This window comes from Chelonia mydas, chromosome 1 (assembly GCF_015237465.2).
Source record: "Chelonia mydas isolate rCheMyd1 chromosome 1, rCheMyd1.pri.v2, whole genome shotgun sequence".
NCBI lineage: Eukaryota > Metazoa > Chordata > Testudines > Cheloniidae > Chelonia > Chelonia mydas.
Genome location: NC_057849.1, coordinates 274,255,703 through 274,273,692, shown reverse-complemented (window position 1 = coordinate 274,273,692; position 17,990 = coordinate 274,255,703). Strand labels below are relative to the sequence as shown.

Below are 17,990 nucleotides of genomic sequence, written 5' to 3'. Positions count from 1 at the left end.
TCTTTCTGTTATTAATATAAGTTCATTACATGTTTTGTTCATATAGATGGCAATTTACACTGTCCTTTTTCTTAGATTTCCACTAGATTTTACTAGTTGTGAAATGGATTTATGGTTGTGAAATGGATTTGCTTTTCTTAATATTAATTTTATTATTACTATTACAGAATGATTAAAAGAAGAAAGACAATGATGCTGATTCCCTTGAGAAGGAATGGGATCCTGTCAACATGTCAGGAAGCCACATGCTAAGACATGTCCCTTCCCCCCCTCCCCAAATAAAGTCCATAAAATTAAGCAGCTCTTTATCTGTGAACCCGAGTGATTTTGAGAAAGGCATTTGGTTAAAACTGTCTTCCACACTCCATCTTCTTCTGTAGGTAAATTACGGGCCAGATTGTGAACCTGTTGCTCACCTCAATAAACTATTTCTGACATAAGTAATTCCATTGATGTTAATGCAATTGCTTGTGAAGTGTTCACAGTCTGGTCCTAGATTTTGATTATAATTAGTTTAGCAGTCCCTCATCTTACTTGATCTAGCTAATTTGTATAGTGTTGTAATTTTTCAGTATATTCACTGCCCAGTTAGCCAATCAAGAGGGAAAAAAGATATTTTATAAATCCCCAAAATGATTAATTCCATTGTGTGAAATGTAAAGAGATTTTTAGAACGATTACTCAAAACATAACCAATAAGTGGTTTATTTGATTTGGACCACAACTGACCAGAAATACAAATCTATTTCTTTATCAATGGATGGAGTGGCTGAAAGGGGAATTGTGAAGGTTGGGAAGATGTACTACTTATTTGCACATTTGAGACTCAAATTTCAGACATGTTTGTACCCGAATACTTGGATGCTAATATCTAAACTGTATTCTTAAATTTATTTGCGTTATTGCTGATTATGCGCTATATGTATCTTATGACTTTAAAAACAAACTTTGTATGCGTGGATAAACTAAGCACTATGCCCAGATGTACAGACACTCTTTTCTTAACCTGTATATAATTTTTTAATATTAGCTTTAATGAGAGAGAATTACAAGAACATTAAGTGATTTACTGACAGTGTTCCAAACTTCCCAGTACACTCCTTCATTTAAGTATTCCAGTTAATTTGGTTACTTTTTTTAGAACAATCTATTTATCATTGATGTTAAACAGTAATAACACAGCTGAGTGGTACTTTTGACTTGTACCATATTTTACACTTTGAGCTCACTAAGGCATAGCATTGCAAACTACACTGTGCTGTTCAGAATTATGCATATGTTGCAACACCTACTTGTCTGTGCGTGGCTGTAACAACTGATAAAATACAGATATAGACACATTTTGACAATATTTGTATTGCCATTTAATACTTCAACTGTTCCATTAAATGCAAAATCATTAGAGCTTTTCAGGGCTCAGTCTTTCTATTCTTCCTCTATCGCAAAGGAGTTGGCACAAATATTTTCTGAAAGCCATTGCTCAGCATGGTGTGTAGACTCTGAAGTGTCTATTCAAATCTATCTTTGGTTTTATACCACACTCATCACCATGGTATCAAAGTCAGTGACCGAATAACCAAATCTGTCACTGCGACAGGAATGTGCTTTTCTTCATGCTGTGCCCCAGCTTTATCTTCAAGGCATGGTTTAGGTGAAATATATTGAAACACAATGGCTCAGAGTCCTTTTACATTTTATTGGAAGAAAAGATTTCCATGTTGGTTCTAAAGCTGTTAAATTAATTGTGCTCAACTAATAGAAATGTACCTACTAAACTATACAATAGAGTATTTTTTAGGTTGAATAACTCAAGTCATCTTCACAATTACTGTTATTAATATGTGTTGTTACAACCTTCTTCTGCTCTTCCCCATGATAGTAGAATCTGTGACAATGTGAATTTCTTGAAAAAAAAAGTTATCTTGGAAGTGGCTGCTTGGTGTCAGAAGGGAATTCCTAAATTACCTTGCCAGATACCTTGTGATTATCACATGTCATATAGTAAGCCTACTGTGAGTCAGTATGAATTATCTGACATTTCCTGATCATATGGTAAAATATATCACAATGTAATTAATAACACCAGTGCAGTTACTATATTTAACCAACTGAGCAACAGAAGCAACTCTCCTAGCTCTCTATCCACGCTGTTATTTCTCTTCCCCAGGGTTATTTCCTGAGTTAGGCAAAGAGCCTATGTCTCCAAGTAGGGTCTTGTGGATCCCTGTAGCAAAGTCACTGCACTGGCTACTTCATCTGCTGGGCCACATCATTTTCTTGTGTGTGGAATCCTGTTGCTGACATGACATGTAAAGCTTCAGGTGTCATACATGTTCAGCTGTGTGATCGTGTAAACCACATTTCACCCAGCTAAGAAAACTCTTTACAATGGTCCTTGTCCTTTATTGGTACAATGGTGCATTGGAAAAGCAAAATGCCTTCCAGTTGCACAGAGAAGGGGGTGAGGTAGTATCTTTTATTGGATCAACTTCTGTGAGAGAGACAAGCTTCAGAGCTACACAAGACCTGAAGAAGAGCTCGGTGTAGCTCCAAAGCTTGTCTCTCTCACCAACAGAAGTTGGTTCAATAAAAGATATCAGAGGGGTAGCCGTGTTAGTCTGTATCCACAAAAACAATGAGGAGCTGAAGAAGTGGGTTTTTAACCCACAAAAGCTTATGCCCAAATAAAACTGTTAGTCTTTAAGGTGCCACGAGACTCCTCATTGTTTCAATAAAAGATAGTACCTCACCCACCTTGTTTCTTAATACCCTGGGACCCACACAGCTACTGCACTACATTCCAGTTGCACAGACTTTGCACCCTTGTAAGTGCAGTCTACTCCTGCTAATGATGGGGTGAAGCCTATAAAGCCTCAGTGGGGAACTGTGCACCTTCAGGAGAGTAGGGACAGCTGCTGCTTGCCCCTCATGCAGTCCACTCAAAGGCAGGGGGCTTTTTATGCTCCCTCTGCCACTGAATTATCCAGGCTGTGGCTTTAGTGGTAACTCAAATAGAAATTAGAGATCAACCTCAGCTAAACTTTGTCCCCAGGCTTGGTTGTTCCCAGGGTTTCCTTGCAGGACCTCCTCTCTTCCAGCCAGTAGTTCCCCCCTGCTGCTTTGGGGGAAAAATCCCAGCCATTCATATATCCTTCCTGGATGGAGCTGACAAGATGTTTCTGCTGCTATGGCCCAACAGTCATTACCTTGTCTTTTATGCGGTTTTTTGGGGGATGGCTCACCAGAGGAGCTGGGTCTGAACTCAATCATCTTGTTACAGAGATATGCTATGTAGAGCTGACCAGGATTGTCTGGGCAGGTATATCAAATAGGTTCCCAGCTGATTTTTGGCGGCAAGGTTCTTTCTGGCAGCTGAGCATGTGAGATCTAGGCGCTGTACTCGGAGCGGCAGTCGGACCGCTAACCCCCGGTAGCTCCCAGGAGTGGGTTCACTAAGGCCCCCTCAACGCTTTAATGTGTACAGCCCGCACCACACCCTCACGTCTGCAGCGACTGCTCCCGGTCATGCCGACACGCCTTTTTGTGTTTGTGACACAGAGCGGCAGGCTTCACAAGAGCACCTCAAGCACTGCCCCGGGAGAGGTCTTAATGGACTCAATCCACCGCGAGGCTGGAGAGAACTGCGTGAAATAGCAACGGGTCGGGGGTGTGTGTGTGGGGGGGGGAGGAACTTGTTCAAAACTCCCCAACGTATTGCATCCGGCGGGAGGTGCGGCTTCCCACGCCTCACGGGCGGCATGATGCGCCACTTCATGGAAACCGTTCAGAAACACATTGAAACGGGGGATCGGTGTAAAACGGAGGCAGGGGTAGCAAACCCTTGGCGGACCCGCACCCTTTCCCTGGCGCCGTGCCTCCCTGCCCCGTGCACGATCGAAGAGCGTTGCAGAGCCTGGCTTCCCCCCGCCGGGCTCCCCGCACAGCTCATGTCGGATTTCCACTCCCGCCGCCGCCCTCCACACGTGCGCGCCGCGTTCCGGCTTCCCTGCGCGCCGCCTGCGGGGCGACTGCCCCTAGGGCCGTAACTGTTCTGCAGTGTTACCGGCAGGCAGCGCCTGCCGCTCAGCGTTTTCCTGCGCGCCGCGCAACCGCGACCCCAGGCTCCTGGGGGCACCCCAGAGACCCGAGTCAGGCAGGTGAATGCTAAAGGGCCCCCCCGCCCGCAACGGCCCAGGCTCGCTTCCTAGTGTTGAATTTCCAGCTTATTTATGCTGCTGGGGAGGGGAGGAGTTGTGGCAAGCTTGTGCCAGCCTCTCGCCGGGGCGCTCTGCCAGCCGCGCCCGCGCTCTTCCAGCGGCTCTCAGCCTGCAACCCAAGGTGAAAGGACGGGGGGGGCGGGGGTGCAGACGGGGAGGGGCCGGGGCCGGGGCCGGGGCCGGCGGGGCGGGGCGAGGGGCGGGGCGGAGGAGGGGGCGCGCACGCGCGCTGGGAGCCCGGGGTGAGCCCCACGCGGGCGCTCGCGGAGCCTCGGCAGCGGCGCTCGCAGTTGAGCAGCGAGCGGGGGCTTTGGCTGGAGCCAATGGAGAGTGACTGAGCTGCGCCCGGGTTGGAGGCACCGGCACCCCGGGCGGCGGGCGGAGGAAGAGCAGCGGCTGCTCCGGCTCCCTCTCCCCGGCGCTCCCCGAGCTGCTATGGGTTAAGGGGAGAAGCGGAGAGCGGCGAACAATAAACCGGCTGCCGCCGGTGCGGAGCGCGGCTCCTGCTGCTGCCGCTGCCCGAGGGCGTGGAGGAGGAGGACGAGGACGAGGACGAGGACGATGCGGGGCGCGCCGAGCTGAGCCCGGAGCCGAGAAGTGGCCGGAGGCGGGCGGGGAGGAGGAAGAAGTGAGGCGAGCGAGGGGAAGGGGGCGGGTGGATGCTTTTTGCCGCTGCCCCGGTGCTGGAGCGGCGGCGGCGGCGTAAGGGGAAGGAGGCGGAGGAGAGATGATCGCAGAGTTGGTGAGCGGCGCCCTGGGGCTCGTCCTGTATCTCAACACCCTGGGGGCGGATTTCTGCTACGATGACAGGTAGGTGATGCCGGGGGGAGCCGTGCAGCCAGCCCGCGCTGGGAGCCCTAGGAGAGCGCGGGGGGTCTGGGAACAACTTGGGCAGGAGCCGCCGCCGGCTGAGAGAACAGCCCCCCGCCTCCTCCCGGGGCTCAGCGCCGGCGGAGCCCCCTCTGCTCCGAGCGCCTTCCGCAGGCGCGAACCCCCCCCTTCCTCCCCGGCTCCTGGCCGGGCTCCCTGACTGGGGGCCGGGGCGGCGCGCGGTGGGGACGCGCTCACCTGTTGATGGAAGGGTTAGGCAGAGCCTTAGTCTGCGGCATCTTCAGCGTTAAATGCACCCCTCGCCGCTTCTTTGCCTAGCTAGCATTGTTCGGTGCCTGCCAGAGCCCAGCCCTCTAATGCCCAAGCTGCCCCGCTGTCAGGACTCGTGTAGATCAAGTTTGTTTATTCTAAACGGGGAATTAAACAGCTGCAAGAAGAGAGAACGGAAAAGCGGTGCGGGTGGGGGGCAAGACGAGCTGCTGTATGTCCTAACAAACTGCTTCTTTCTCTGCAATCCCCCCCTTCCCTCCCCCTCCACTGTTTGCAAGCGCTTAAGTTTTGGGGAAAACGAACATCTCTGCTCGGTGGGCGTTGAGTGCATGAACGTTGTGTGTGTATCTCCACTTCTCGTGTTTGTGTATGTTACTTAGTATAACAAAAACCCGTTAAACGATGTAACGTCTGGGCTGGGAAGGAAGATTCGCCCCCAGTAATAGATCTCTTCCCTCCAGTGATTCCGTGACTATCTGATTTCCGAAACATTTGACAGTTCTCTCTTTCTTTCTGTCACACACACAGACTATAGTAGCAGAATAGAGATCTCTGCTTTAACTTTGCACTGTACTTATTGTAAGTGCATACTGCGTGTGTGTATGCAGTGCCCGCTGAAGATCTGATGAGCAGCGCTTCTAAACGCATTTAGTTTTAATTTTCATTTTGCAGCTTTAGTTTGTGTGTTCAACATTCCTTTATGCTAATTAGCAAAGATGAAGTCCCTGGGGCTTGAAGTTGTCTTTTGCATTCGGGTTAGTTTGGGCAGCTAATGAGACCTGAACTGTGTTGTCAAAGAAACTGCATCGATTGCTGGAAAATGTCACGGTTTTGCTGGTGTCTCTACCTATTTCTTTCCTAAATGTACTTGTGTTTAGAAACTGATGAAAAGCTCCATTAGCAATTAGGGAACATTCCAATTTGTGCCTTTTCCGGTCACTTAATCTGATTACAATTAAAACAGATGCATAATTAAAATATATTAGGGAGAACAGCACGCCTGGCTAAACTTATTAACCATCCTGGGGTGTTTCATGCTACATTGAAATTGAACCATCCAAAAAGTGAGCATAGATTTACTTTGACAGCTTTTCATCAGCCTCTCTCTACTTTGGAAAGTGAATTAATCCTCTGGGTTAGGGTGAGTTGGTGATTGGGATTTGGCAGAGTGGCTTTATGTGGAAGCAATGCTGCTTGAATCCTCCTATCTACTAGTAACTGGCCACCACAGTATGTCCTAGTCCTAGAGCTAATCGAACTTAAAAAATGAATATATGTGTATATAACTTATAGGTCAGCGTTTCGTGTTTCATATGCACATTGATCGGCAAAAACATTTCTAGCTAGAGTCTATGGGTATTAACCTTTTGGAGCTTTTATTTAGCTAAGGTGTGTGAGGGGCAAGATTGAGAGTGGGAAATGACTAAGGCAGAGCTATTGCTAGATAACTTGTTCCAAACTTTCAGGCACATTAATGGGAAGGGAAAGGATCAGTTATGGCTTTGATTAGTCCATTGCCTTGGGAAATAGTCTCTGTACTGGAGTCAATTAATTACTGAACTTGGAATGTTCTTCCATTCTCTTACACAGTATAAGAGTGCACCTGCCATAGTTAAGGTCTACCACACTTTCCAGAATAAACCCCCTTTTTTGAGGGCTCCTACTATTATACTGAAACTGAATGCCAAATTTCAATTGTTATCCAGCATCTTAGCCCTGGAACAGTTTACAGTTTCAGACTGTAACCATTCAAACTTTAATCCTTAAAGTCAATTACATGTATTTGAAGAAGTTCTGTGAGGTAGTTAAAATATGCTAGTTTGTCAACCCTCCAGTTTTGTATAGTGATTCTTGTTTGTTTTAATATGCCTTTTAAAAACCACACAGAAGAAAAATCTACTTTTATTCTGAAATGTAAGGTCTGATTTAGCTCAACCGAAAGTGGGGAATTTTTTTCACACACTGACACTATCTGAACCCATCCTGTTAAACTTAAGAACTGTAGGAATTTTGGAATATTTATGTGAACTTAAGTAGCATGTATTGCAAAACTGGGTTGTTTAAGGACGTGGTATAAACTTTTGTTTCTACTGGCCAGTCCAAATTAGCTAAGATTGCAATGTCATTTGAAATACTACTTAGCATTATTGATGTAGCGGTCAAGGTCTCTTGATCCTACCGTAATTGTGCTTTAATACCATTAGAATAGGGGTTCTCAAACTGGGGGTCGGGACCCCTGAAGGGGTTGTGAGATTATTACAGGGGGGTCATGAGCTGTCAGCCTTCACCCCAAACCCCGCTTTGCTTCCTGCATTTATAATGGTGTTAAAAATATAAAAAAGTATTTTTAATTTAGAAGGGGGGGATTGCATTTAGAGGCTTGCTGTGTGAAAGGGGTAACCAGTACAAAAGTTTGAGAACCACTGCATTAGAAAATATTAGTAATGTTTAATTGCAGGCCATCTCTGAAAGAAAGGGAAAGATAATCACATGGTATCCTCTTAACATAAATCTCACACTGTTTAAATTAAATTCTAAAATACGGGTTTGTTTATGTCTTTGGCTTTTAAATAAATTAAACACTTGTAGTAGTTGTAACTAAAATATAGCAATTCACTAGGGTTCACTGAACTCCAGTTAATGACAGTTCTGTACAGTAGGTCATCTAATTAGCACATTTTCAATACTGCACTGAAAGGGACAGGAAAAACAAATGTTGCAAGATAGTAGTAGCTTTTCCTAGCTCACCATGTTTAAAAATGGGATTCTCAGACCTAAAATGTTCTTTTAACTGTAATCGCAGAATGGCACTGCCCTACAAGACCTTTCTTGAAAAGTAACACTAGATAAGGAGGTCAGTGCTGGAACTGCGGGACACAGCACCCCATGTGGGAGATGGATCATGCTTCTAACTTTAAGTGAATCAAGATTGTGCATTTAAGCTTGGAAACTGTAATGTTTGTTTCAGGAGGGCATCATGTTACCTTAACTTTTTCTATTTCCTTTTCCACTACTTTGAAATTATATCAGAATCTGTTCTTTATATATATAATGACCAAGCTTACTATATAAAGGGTGTCTGTAATTGCTTTCTGTATTTTTTGTATGTAGGTTGGCTAAGATTAAGTGGCATCATAAAAACTTCTTATAGCAAAATCAATTTCCCTATGGTAAAACTTAATATTTTAGAGGCTTCATGGCACCATACCGAAAACTGTGCATGATGGGGATATAACAAACTTACCTAGTCTAAGCTTGATTGTTTTATATCAAAGGGCTCAATATTTCTATTTTTCTCCCCTCTCACCCCATTCATCCAATTAAATTGAAATGGAATGAATTTAAAGTCTTTGGTTAAGAAATAGAATAAGAAAATGTGTACATCCCTTCCTTTAATCATAAATCCATATAATTTATGTGAAGTGTACTTGAAAGCTAGACTTGTCTGTGGAATATTAATAAGGAGAATGAACGCGTGTTGATTTTCTTATGGTTCAGACTGGGTATTGAAAACTTTGACTGAAGTAGTGGCAACTAAACCAAAGTGCAGTATAATGGAGGGAGTCCACCTGTTTTTCTAGTCCCCTCTAATCCCAGAAAATTCAAATGATGCATGCAGAATTTACAAAAGCATGTTTCTTTTCCTCCCCTCTGCTGTAATTTTCCTAAAGGGTCTTGATGTTTCTAAATTGCATGCTAAGATCATGTGGAAAGACTCCCTCTCTTCATCTAGAAATAAGGTAAATATTTTTCCCAATTATCTCCCTTTTTGGCCAGTTGATCATTGGGAGATAGGGAGAAAATTATATGAAAGAACAAGTTGAATGGGGAGTACAATACTTAAATTTTGTGTAATACCACATTGAGCTGACATTGCTGGTTAACACAGGGTTTAGCTGAGAAAAATCAGTTGGAACTGATACAGCCGTATTGGGGGAATGTAATTTCCGTGACTGGGCTGTGTTGAAGATTTCCTTGTGGTTTTGTTGCCATGTGTTAAATCCAATTTCTTGCCAGATTAAGGGGGCTAATTTCCACTCATGTACATTAAATTCTCATTCACGGTAATGAGAATTGCACTTATATGTACCAGTATGACAGGAAAGATGTCTACTGCTGCGATTAGACTAACACAATTGCTTTTGCTTGCCCACTTGTGCTTGACTTTAAATTGCAGTTTTTGTTTAACTGGCTATTGGGTGCTTTGTTGTGATGGTGTAGTCCTTGGTGTAACTTGTGCTAGGTCACTGTAAGTGTACAACTGGGGTGTGCAAGATTTAGTGCTTCTGTTACCTGAGATCGTACATATCTACAGTGACCATCTCAATAACAACTCCTCCATTGAAGTTTTTGCTCTTCTACTAAGTATTCTTCTACTAAGAAAGGCTCATTTTAAGGATAGTATTAGTATGATCTTTTGACCTTAAGTGATTAGATAATTCTGTAGACCATTCATAAAACTGATGCATTTGAAAATACCTACAGTTTTTCTAAAAGAGATGTCCTTTGCGTAGACAGATGGAATTCCGTTGTTCACCCTTACTTTCAGTAATTATCGTAGACAAATGTAGACTGCATGCTATCCCCAAGTTTTACAATCTTGATTTATAAATCAAGAAGTTAAAATGAATTACATGACAGGAAATTCTTTGTGAGGTAGCCTTTTTATGAACTAAATGCTTGGGGAAAACAGCCATTTATATGAATGATAGAAGGTATGTTTCCTACCTTTATTGCATAGGAAGTTTATTCAATCAAATAAAATACAATAGACCAACTTTTTAGTTTATGCTCTATTCTGTTTAGTAAGCACAAATTGAACTGCCATGCTGATGGGAAATGATTTCAAACAGCTCTCTTCCATAGTTTTGGCTTAATGCTCCAACCTGTGTCAAGTCTTAGTACACATTTAAGATATTTATTATCCAAAACTATTGCTCAAAGTAAAATTAAGCTGAATCCATACGCTATTGCACTGTTGGGCCTGCCACATGAGATTTAATCTAGCAAGTGACCCAAATACATGTGCTGGAAGAACAACTATAAGTACACTGGGGAAAACTGCTTGCCATCTGTCTCTTAGTTGATCTTGATGTATATTTGATTATTAATTTACATTTATGATTTTTAGAGTCCTTTGTCTTGTCATCTACACTTAATTTTTCAGCTCTAATGCACTCTCCTGGAAGCACTGAGGTTCCTGCTGTTATAATTGTCAAATGGGTGCAAACTGTCAGATTCCAACAGTGGGATTAAGACGGGGAAGTCCTAACTCTCTCTGTCTTTTTTTTTTTTTTTTTTTCCCTCCCTGCAGCTCGGCATGCTAAATGTGCTTATTCAAAATGGTCATGATGATAGCAGTTATTTGAAGCTGTGGCCTTTAACGCATTGATAGAGGAGAATGTACTCCAGAACAGATGCCTGCATAATCTCAGCTAAGGAGACTAACCATTTTCAAGTGGTATAATTAAAAGCAACCAAGCAAACAAAATACCTGATCATGAAGCCTGATGAATCTATTGCATTGACATTTCTCATATTATTCCGTTTTCCAATGCTAACACACGATGGCGCCCACTGTAATACTTTTTGTTTTTTCAACCATTACACATTGAATGAGTCAGCTTTTGTTGCTTAATCAATCTAGATATTCTTCATCCAGAAGAATGACATTTGTGACTCTTTAGTAGGGATGCCATGGTACAGACTCAGAAAGTCAATTACTGTTTGGCATTCCTATACATCACAATATAAGAGGAAAACTTTCAGGTTCTCAATGAATGTACAACAGTTACGTAAAGCATGAATCCTGTCGTCCTCTAATATCTAGTCCATGGTGGATAACTGCTTGTTTCTGGATTTGAGAAGACTCTGTATTGGGGTCATTGGCTAGTTACCTGGATCACTTGATTATTACCTGTTCTGTTCATTCCTTCTGAAGCACCTGGCATTGGTCACTGTCGGAAGGCAGGATTCTGAGCTAGGATGGAGTGACCCAGTATGGCCATTCTTATGTTCTTACTTCATCTTCGGGAAGCTCATCCCGCTCATGATAGAGTTCCAAATTCAAGTGCTTTATGGAATATTAACATCATGTTAGCTTGCCAGAGTGGAAGTCATTCGTAAGGCTCAGAAATCTCCTCTATTTCTTGAACATCTGATATATCTGTAAGAAAGGAGTGATAATTTAGAACTACCAGTGCCACTTCCCCTTCCCTACCTTTCTCTTTTATTCCTCTTTGAGGTCTCTGAGGTTCCTTGTGGAGCAAGATTTGTTATGGATTCATGGAATCATGCCTCTAGCTTACATGTGCTTGCTGCTGAAGCTCTAGGTTCAGTCCTCTTGGTAATCTGTAGTAGAGATTGTTACAAACATACAATCAAACTTCAGCTAGCAAGCAAAATAATTTTGAACACCGAGGAAGTTCTTTCACTTGTTTAATTCGCTTAAAGCATGCTGACACCCATTAAAACTCAAATCCCTTCTTTGGCAGCATGGTCAATGAGTTTGTTAGCTTTGCATTTCCCCCGTTATATTGTTTTACAGACTTGTCTGAATTTTTATCCTTTAAAAAATAAAAAAGTATCCATTTATTTATTTATTTTTCACTTCGAGTTTCCCCCAGTATTGTTGACCTAGAATATCTATCTTTATGTGGAGTCTCAAATTTTATATTGGTTGTCCTACGTCTTTGGTCATGGATATCCTGGCCTCTAGCATGCTGAAATGGTTTTGGAAGGCATCTTGATTGTTGATCTCTATTTTTGGCCTTTGAGATTTGGCAACCTTTTGAACTGCTTGTGCTCTCTTGACTTGCATCATGAATGGTCACATGTATTCTGCTTATCTGCCTTCAAAGATCTGAGCATATTCTGCGCACGAGTTGGTTATGCCAACAAGAAACCATGCAGTACTGCAAGGTTTCAGTCTATCTCTAGTAGTTCAGATTCTCAAGTCACATTTGTTTGGACCTTGTGTGGTCCTTTAGAGTTAAAGAAAGGAGTTCATATTTTCAGTTTTTCATGAATGGATCAGGTGGTATCTATACAGGTTGCAGCATGTTTAACTAAAAATGGTTGAGCTGACAAATGTTATCACTGTGCCTTCTGTTGGTGCTTCAGCACATTTGATGTGGTTGAGATGCTGTTACACCTATCTGATCTGATGAATGTGTAGCTTGTTAGGAAAAACCAACACTGAGGACTGTAGGGATGGCAAAGAATGGAACAAGCAGACCTAAGTCTGGCTTTCATATGAAGGATCTCAATATTCTATTACTGCTTTTGGTTTTACACACTGAGCAAGTCTACACTTAAAATCCAACAAAACTGTTGGGTACTCCTGTTCTTTAATTGTGACTGCTACTCACTGTATCTGGTACTTACTGCACTCCAGAGTCTCCTGTTACTTTCCAATGAAGAGAGAAGGAAAAGTAGTGAGGAAATCCTGAATTCTAATCCTGGCTCTGACATCTTCCTGTGGCCATGTGCAAATTACTTAGTCTTTCTGTCATAGTTTTTCCATCTGTAACATGGGGCTAATTGGCAGGAGGATAAATCGCCATGCAAATGATGAGTATTTTCTCTTAATGCTCACTCACCTTCTTTATGGTTATCCCCTTAAATTGTAGTCTCAGTTCTTGCCATTTGTTTATTGTGTTTTCTGGCATCGAAACTATTTATTTTGACTGAGCTCCATATTTTCAGTTTATTTGCTCTTCAGTGGCTTTTCCACAAATGGCTCATATTGTTGATTTAACACCATTACAAAATCAGTGTAATATCTAAAAGCGTGTGTGTGTGTATAGTATAATATGAGTACAATAAAATATAGGCGTTTTCCTTGCTGCCCATCTTTAACTTTTTCTCCATAATACCTCAAACATGAGACCTTGTGTTTTGATGTCTCCCATTCCAGCAGAGAATGAATGAACCTCCCTTTGAAACCAGTCAATGTAGCTCCTTAATTCATCTGTAAGGGTCATTGTTGAGTGACTCAAAGCACTTCCTCCTCCCCAGGAGCTAAGACCATTGCCTCAGGAATGCTTTCAGTCCCAGCTGGTCCAGGAAGCCGAGACTGGCAGGTAATTGAAGCAGGATTTTCCGCATGGCAGTACAAAGCGTTGCCACTTCACAACTGGTCTGGTCTGTGGGATCCCCTTTTTATTCATAGACCTGTCTAATAGACAAAAGGAGGCTTGAGCTTTTGACCCACAGCCCAAGAGAGAGGAGACAGTTTTGCCTCCAGAACTCAGCACTACAGGTTTACGAAAGTCCTTTGCTTTCTGAATTTAACAATGTAAATCTTCAGCTAGCTAGTACAGTACTAACTTGGTAAGAGAGCAACAAAAGCACTGAAAACAGGACGGCCATTGTTATAAATTCTGTACTCGTGTGTCTGAGATGTCATCTTCACATAGTGGCTAATTTAAGTGCTTACTTCCACGCAGAAGCATTGCTCATTTGTCACTCTCTGAAATAGCACTTAGGCTCTTCCCAACAACTTTCTCAGAATGATACTGATTATTTAGTTTGGCATCAAAAAGTCAGAGTCCATTGTTTGGGATTCTATGTGTGGGCATCAAAAAGCGCTAAGCAATGCTTCTCTTTTTCTGAATATTAAGTGGTATTAAGATGGAGGAATGATTTGATGGGAGAGTGAGGGACAAAAGACAATTGTAATCAGCAAAATCTTATCTCTTTAAGAGGTAGGGTTTGTCTACACTGCAGATGCTACAGTGGCGCAGCCATAGTGTTGTAGTGTAGACACTACAGCGATGGCATGGTTTTTTCCATCCACCCCATTAATCCACTCTCTTGAGAGGTGGTAGCTAGGTTGACAGAAGGATTCCATTGACCTAGGGTGTGTATACTGGGGTTTAAGTCACTTTAATTACATCTTGAGAGATAACAAGTTTGGCATAAGTTTTAAGTGTAGACCAGGTCTTAGTGTTTGCAACAGGAAAATAAGTAGGGTGACACATGAAAGTAAACAAGGAACTTCCCTTCACATAGGGTTCAACCGAGCCCTGGGATACCTTGCAGGCTATAGGTATTTGCATAGGTATAAGACAGGCCTTAAAAGTGTGAAGGCTTGTAAGACAATAGCTTAGCTAAACTAAACCAGAAACCCAAAAAAGCCTTCTTGTAAGCAGCTGGCCAGGAGGAACCCTAGATCATAAGATATCACGATATTGAATATGGTCATAAACAAGTAAGATTAAACTGCTGACAAGTAACCAGAAGATTCCAGTTGCTATCAGCTTTAGATATATTAAGGTAGGAACATCAACAGATGAGTGACCACAAGGATCCCATGGTAACTAATTGACTTATATGCTAATAAACTTGAGGTAAAAGGTCTAGTAACCTATGGGAGACAAGAACCCCAACATTAGTAGGGTGAGGAAATATAGATAAAGAAAAGGAGCAGAAACCCTACTTAATATACATTAGACATAGTGGATGTCAGTGTTTCAAAAGAATTCCACTCCGTCTGCCTCTCTCTCAAATAAGCACTTGGCCTGATCCAGTTCTCATTAGTCAATGGAAAGATTCACATTGACTCTTTCTAATGGAGTCCGGATCAGGTCCATAGTTCTTCCTCCAAAATCTGTGAAAAGGGGATAACAAAGTTGAAGTTGTTTACTGGGAGCTAGGTAATACTTCCTCTGTACCTGTCACTGACTAATGTCCTAACCATTTTTAAACTCTGCTCTGATCTCGTCTCTTATTTTAGAACCATTAAATTGTGATGGTGCTGGTTTCCTTTTCCTATCACTAACTTCCAGCATAGTGTCGACTTCAGTTATTGTAACCATTTTAGGTGTGATTCTGCCAAAGTGTACTTAGACTGCCCCCGTCCCTTGGGTCTCTGTTCAAATTATTATGCTGCGATCAAATACCTAACTTGTTTTGTAGTCAAGTTCGTCATAATTTTCATGCATGTATGTGTATTTCTGACAAATTAAATGTCTTATCTGCAGGTATGGATTTGTTATATTGTTATGAGACAAAACACACATGTCCTGGAAGGGGGAGGTAGAGGTTTGGACCTAAAACCTGGACCAATATTTTCAAAACCGACTAGTGATTTTGGATGCCCAACTTGATAACTTAAGGAGGTCTAATTCCACCCCCACCTGGCAACTCTCATCCTCTGAAAGTCAAGCAGATAAAATCACTAGCTACTTCGGAAAATTTTTGCCTTGGTCTTTTGGAATATGTCTACACAGCAAAGAAAAACCTGCTGCTGGTCCATGCCAGCTGACTCGGGATATAGGCTGTTCCATTGCTGTGTAGATTTCCGAACTGGAGCCTGGGCTCTGGGACCCTTCTACCTCAGAGTTCTAGAGCCTGAGTCTGGAACTCTCCGCTGCAATGAAATAGCTGGCAGCCAGAGCTCCTTGAGTTCAGGGTTTTCCTTGCTGTGTAGACATACCCCACGTCCTCCCATAGGACTCCAGGGGTATTTATTTTTTGTTTTCGTCTTGTGAGTGCTATCACTTAACTGGTGGCAATAGAAGATCCTTTACCCTGCCTATGGGCTGGCCCCTCGAGGGTGATACCACTGACTCATAAACAACAAACTAGCATGCTAAATAGTACACTGCTGCACAAACACTTGAGGAAAACTGCTTCTTAAAATGCACCACACATATGCCTTCAGTCTGGTCTGCACCATATACACTCCCCTTCTGTCCTGTGTGTACTTGAAGCCTTTTGATGGTGTCATAAAACCAAATTGGGCACATGGCATTATACAACATAACAACACTCAAGGGCAGCAACAAGTTAAATTTGTGACTAATTGGCCCTTCTGTTGCAATGGATTTGTGAAATGAATATGTACTTTAAAAGTGCGATTCTACTCTGAAATTGTAGTAAAAATGGCTTAGTGAGGTTATAATTGTTTCTCAATGCATTTGTATTGGGGTTGTCTCATTGACAATTAAAATTGTTTTCCTAACTGCTGTTCATGCAGTGCTGCAGCAGTGCCACTGTAGTGCTTGTAGTGTAGACATACCCTAACAGATTAAACCTCCTAACACTGCTGAAGTTTTAGTCTCACAGATGGAGACACTAAGTGAAAACCTGGTGCCAGTTGAAGTCAGTGGGAATTTTGCTATTGACTTTAATAGGGCCAGGATTTCACCAGTAGCTGTGTGGCCTTGGGCGAGTCTCTGAAAGCAGTGAGAGAGCCAGGACTGGATTTCTGGTTACTAGTCCTGTGATTGGTTCACCACTCTGTGCTGTCTCTCAAACACCCCCGCTCTTCCCCCCTCCCCCCAAAACGCCCCACCCCACTTGAAAATTTATTTTCCCATACATGATCTGACTTCTAAGATTTGGTCTAGTCTGGAAAATTTTCTATTACAATCTAAGATCCTTGTCATAGATAAACTTCATAAACATTTATTTTTATATTAGGCCCTGATCCTGTCATACGGTGAGAGCGATTAGATTCCTGTGGGGTCTGACTGTGGATCTAATTGCAGGATCAGGGCCTAAATAATTACAGGTGAGTCATGGTAACATCAGTCTTAATTTAAGTCTCAGTATTTATATACTTGTACAAGAGGAAATTTTTAAAGGTTATATTTTTGGGGAAGGAGGTATTTGTTTCGCAAGTTAACTTTAGTTGCAGTAGGAATTGTGGAAAGTTTTTTTTTTTTTCATTTAAGCAATTAACTGTTCTTTAACTAAACTTGCTGATCTTTTACAGTATTTAAATTAAAAAAACAAACAAACCCTCCCCTGCAAATAAACATTAATTCAGATCAAAGACAATTTTTTTCTAGTAGCCAAATAAATAAATAAACAAACAACAAACAAAAAAATAATCTAAACACTGCTTGGATGCATGTAATGAAATTTGCAAAAAGAACGAGTGCTAAGCCAATGCTGAAAAAATTTAATCAGGCAAAATGGTATTTTTATGTGTAACAGTTAGTTTTTCATAAAAGTTCCGTTTATTTATAGCTTATTTGTAACACTCTTGTACCTGAATGCATTTTGTATGCTTTATATGAAAAGGCATAGCAGTATGGGGTACCTCACATCACTGTAAATTATTCCTCCTGTATATCAAAATCATTCAGAACACTAAAACCCCCCACACTTACCATTTTTTAAATTAAAGTGAAATCTTCACTTTGAGAATATTTTAGCTTTTTAGGAGTAAGGTTAAAATAAGGCAAAAGACCAAAGAGAATAAGCTATGCTTTTGTTTCATACTCACCCTTTGCTTTAAAAAAAAAAAAAAAAAAAAAAATTCCAGAGAGGCAGGTTGGTTCAGTGGATAGAGCAATGGGCTGGGGCTCGACGCACTATATCTACTATATCTGGCTCTGCCACTGACTGGCTGGGTGACCTTGGACAAATGACTGCATCTCTTGGCTTCTCTTTCCCCTCCCACCCTTTGTCTGTCTTGTCTTTTTGGACTGTAAACTTTTTGGGGCAGGGATTATTTTAGGCTATGTGTGCACTTAAAATGCTAAAGCAACACAGCTGTGTAGACACTTGCTACAACAACGGAAGGGGTTCTCCTGTCACTCTAGTAAATCCACCGATCAGGGAGATGGTAGCTATGTTGAAGAATTCTTTAAATCTTTTTTCCAAAGGGGTGAGGGGGAGCAATGAGAGGGAGGAAAGAAACAGGGGTGTGGTGGT

The 17,990-nt window shown here is 42.2% G+C and overlaps 1 protein-coding gene across 2 annotated transcripts in view; it reads left to right on the top strand.

The window, feature by feature from the left end:
* The first annotated feature begins 4,429 nt into the window (after positions 1–4,429).
* Positions 4,430–17,990, top strand: part of TMTC2 (transmembrane O-mannosyltransferase targeting cadherins 2) — a 366,556-nt gene continuing 352,995 nt past the window's right edge. The window contains exon 1 of one of the 2 annotated variants that reach the window (XM_037885700.2): positions 4,430–5,027. In XM_037885700.2, the coding sequence (XP_037741628.1) occupies positions 4,945–5,027 (83 nt within the window). In that variant the 5' untranslated portion in view covers positions 4,430–4,944. The remainder of the gene's footprint in view (positions 5,028–17,990) is intronic. The other variant, XM_043547034.1, reaches the window with a different exon arrangement.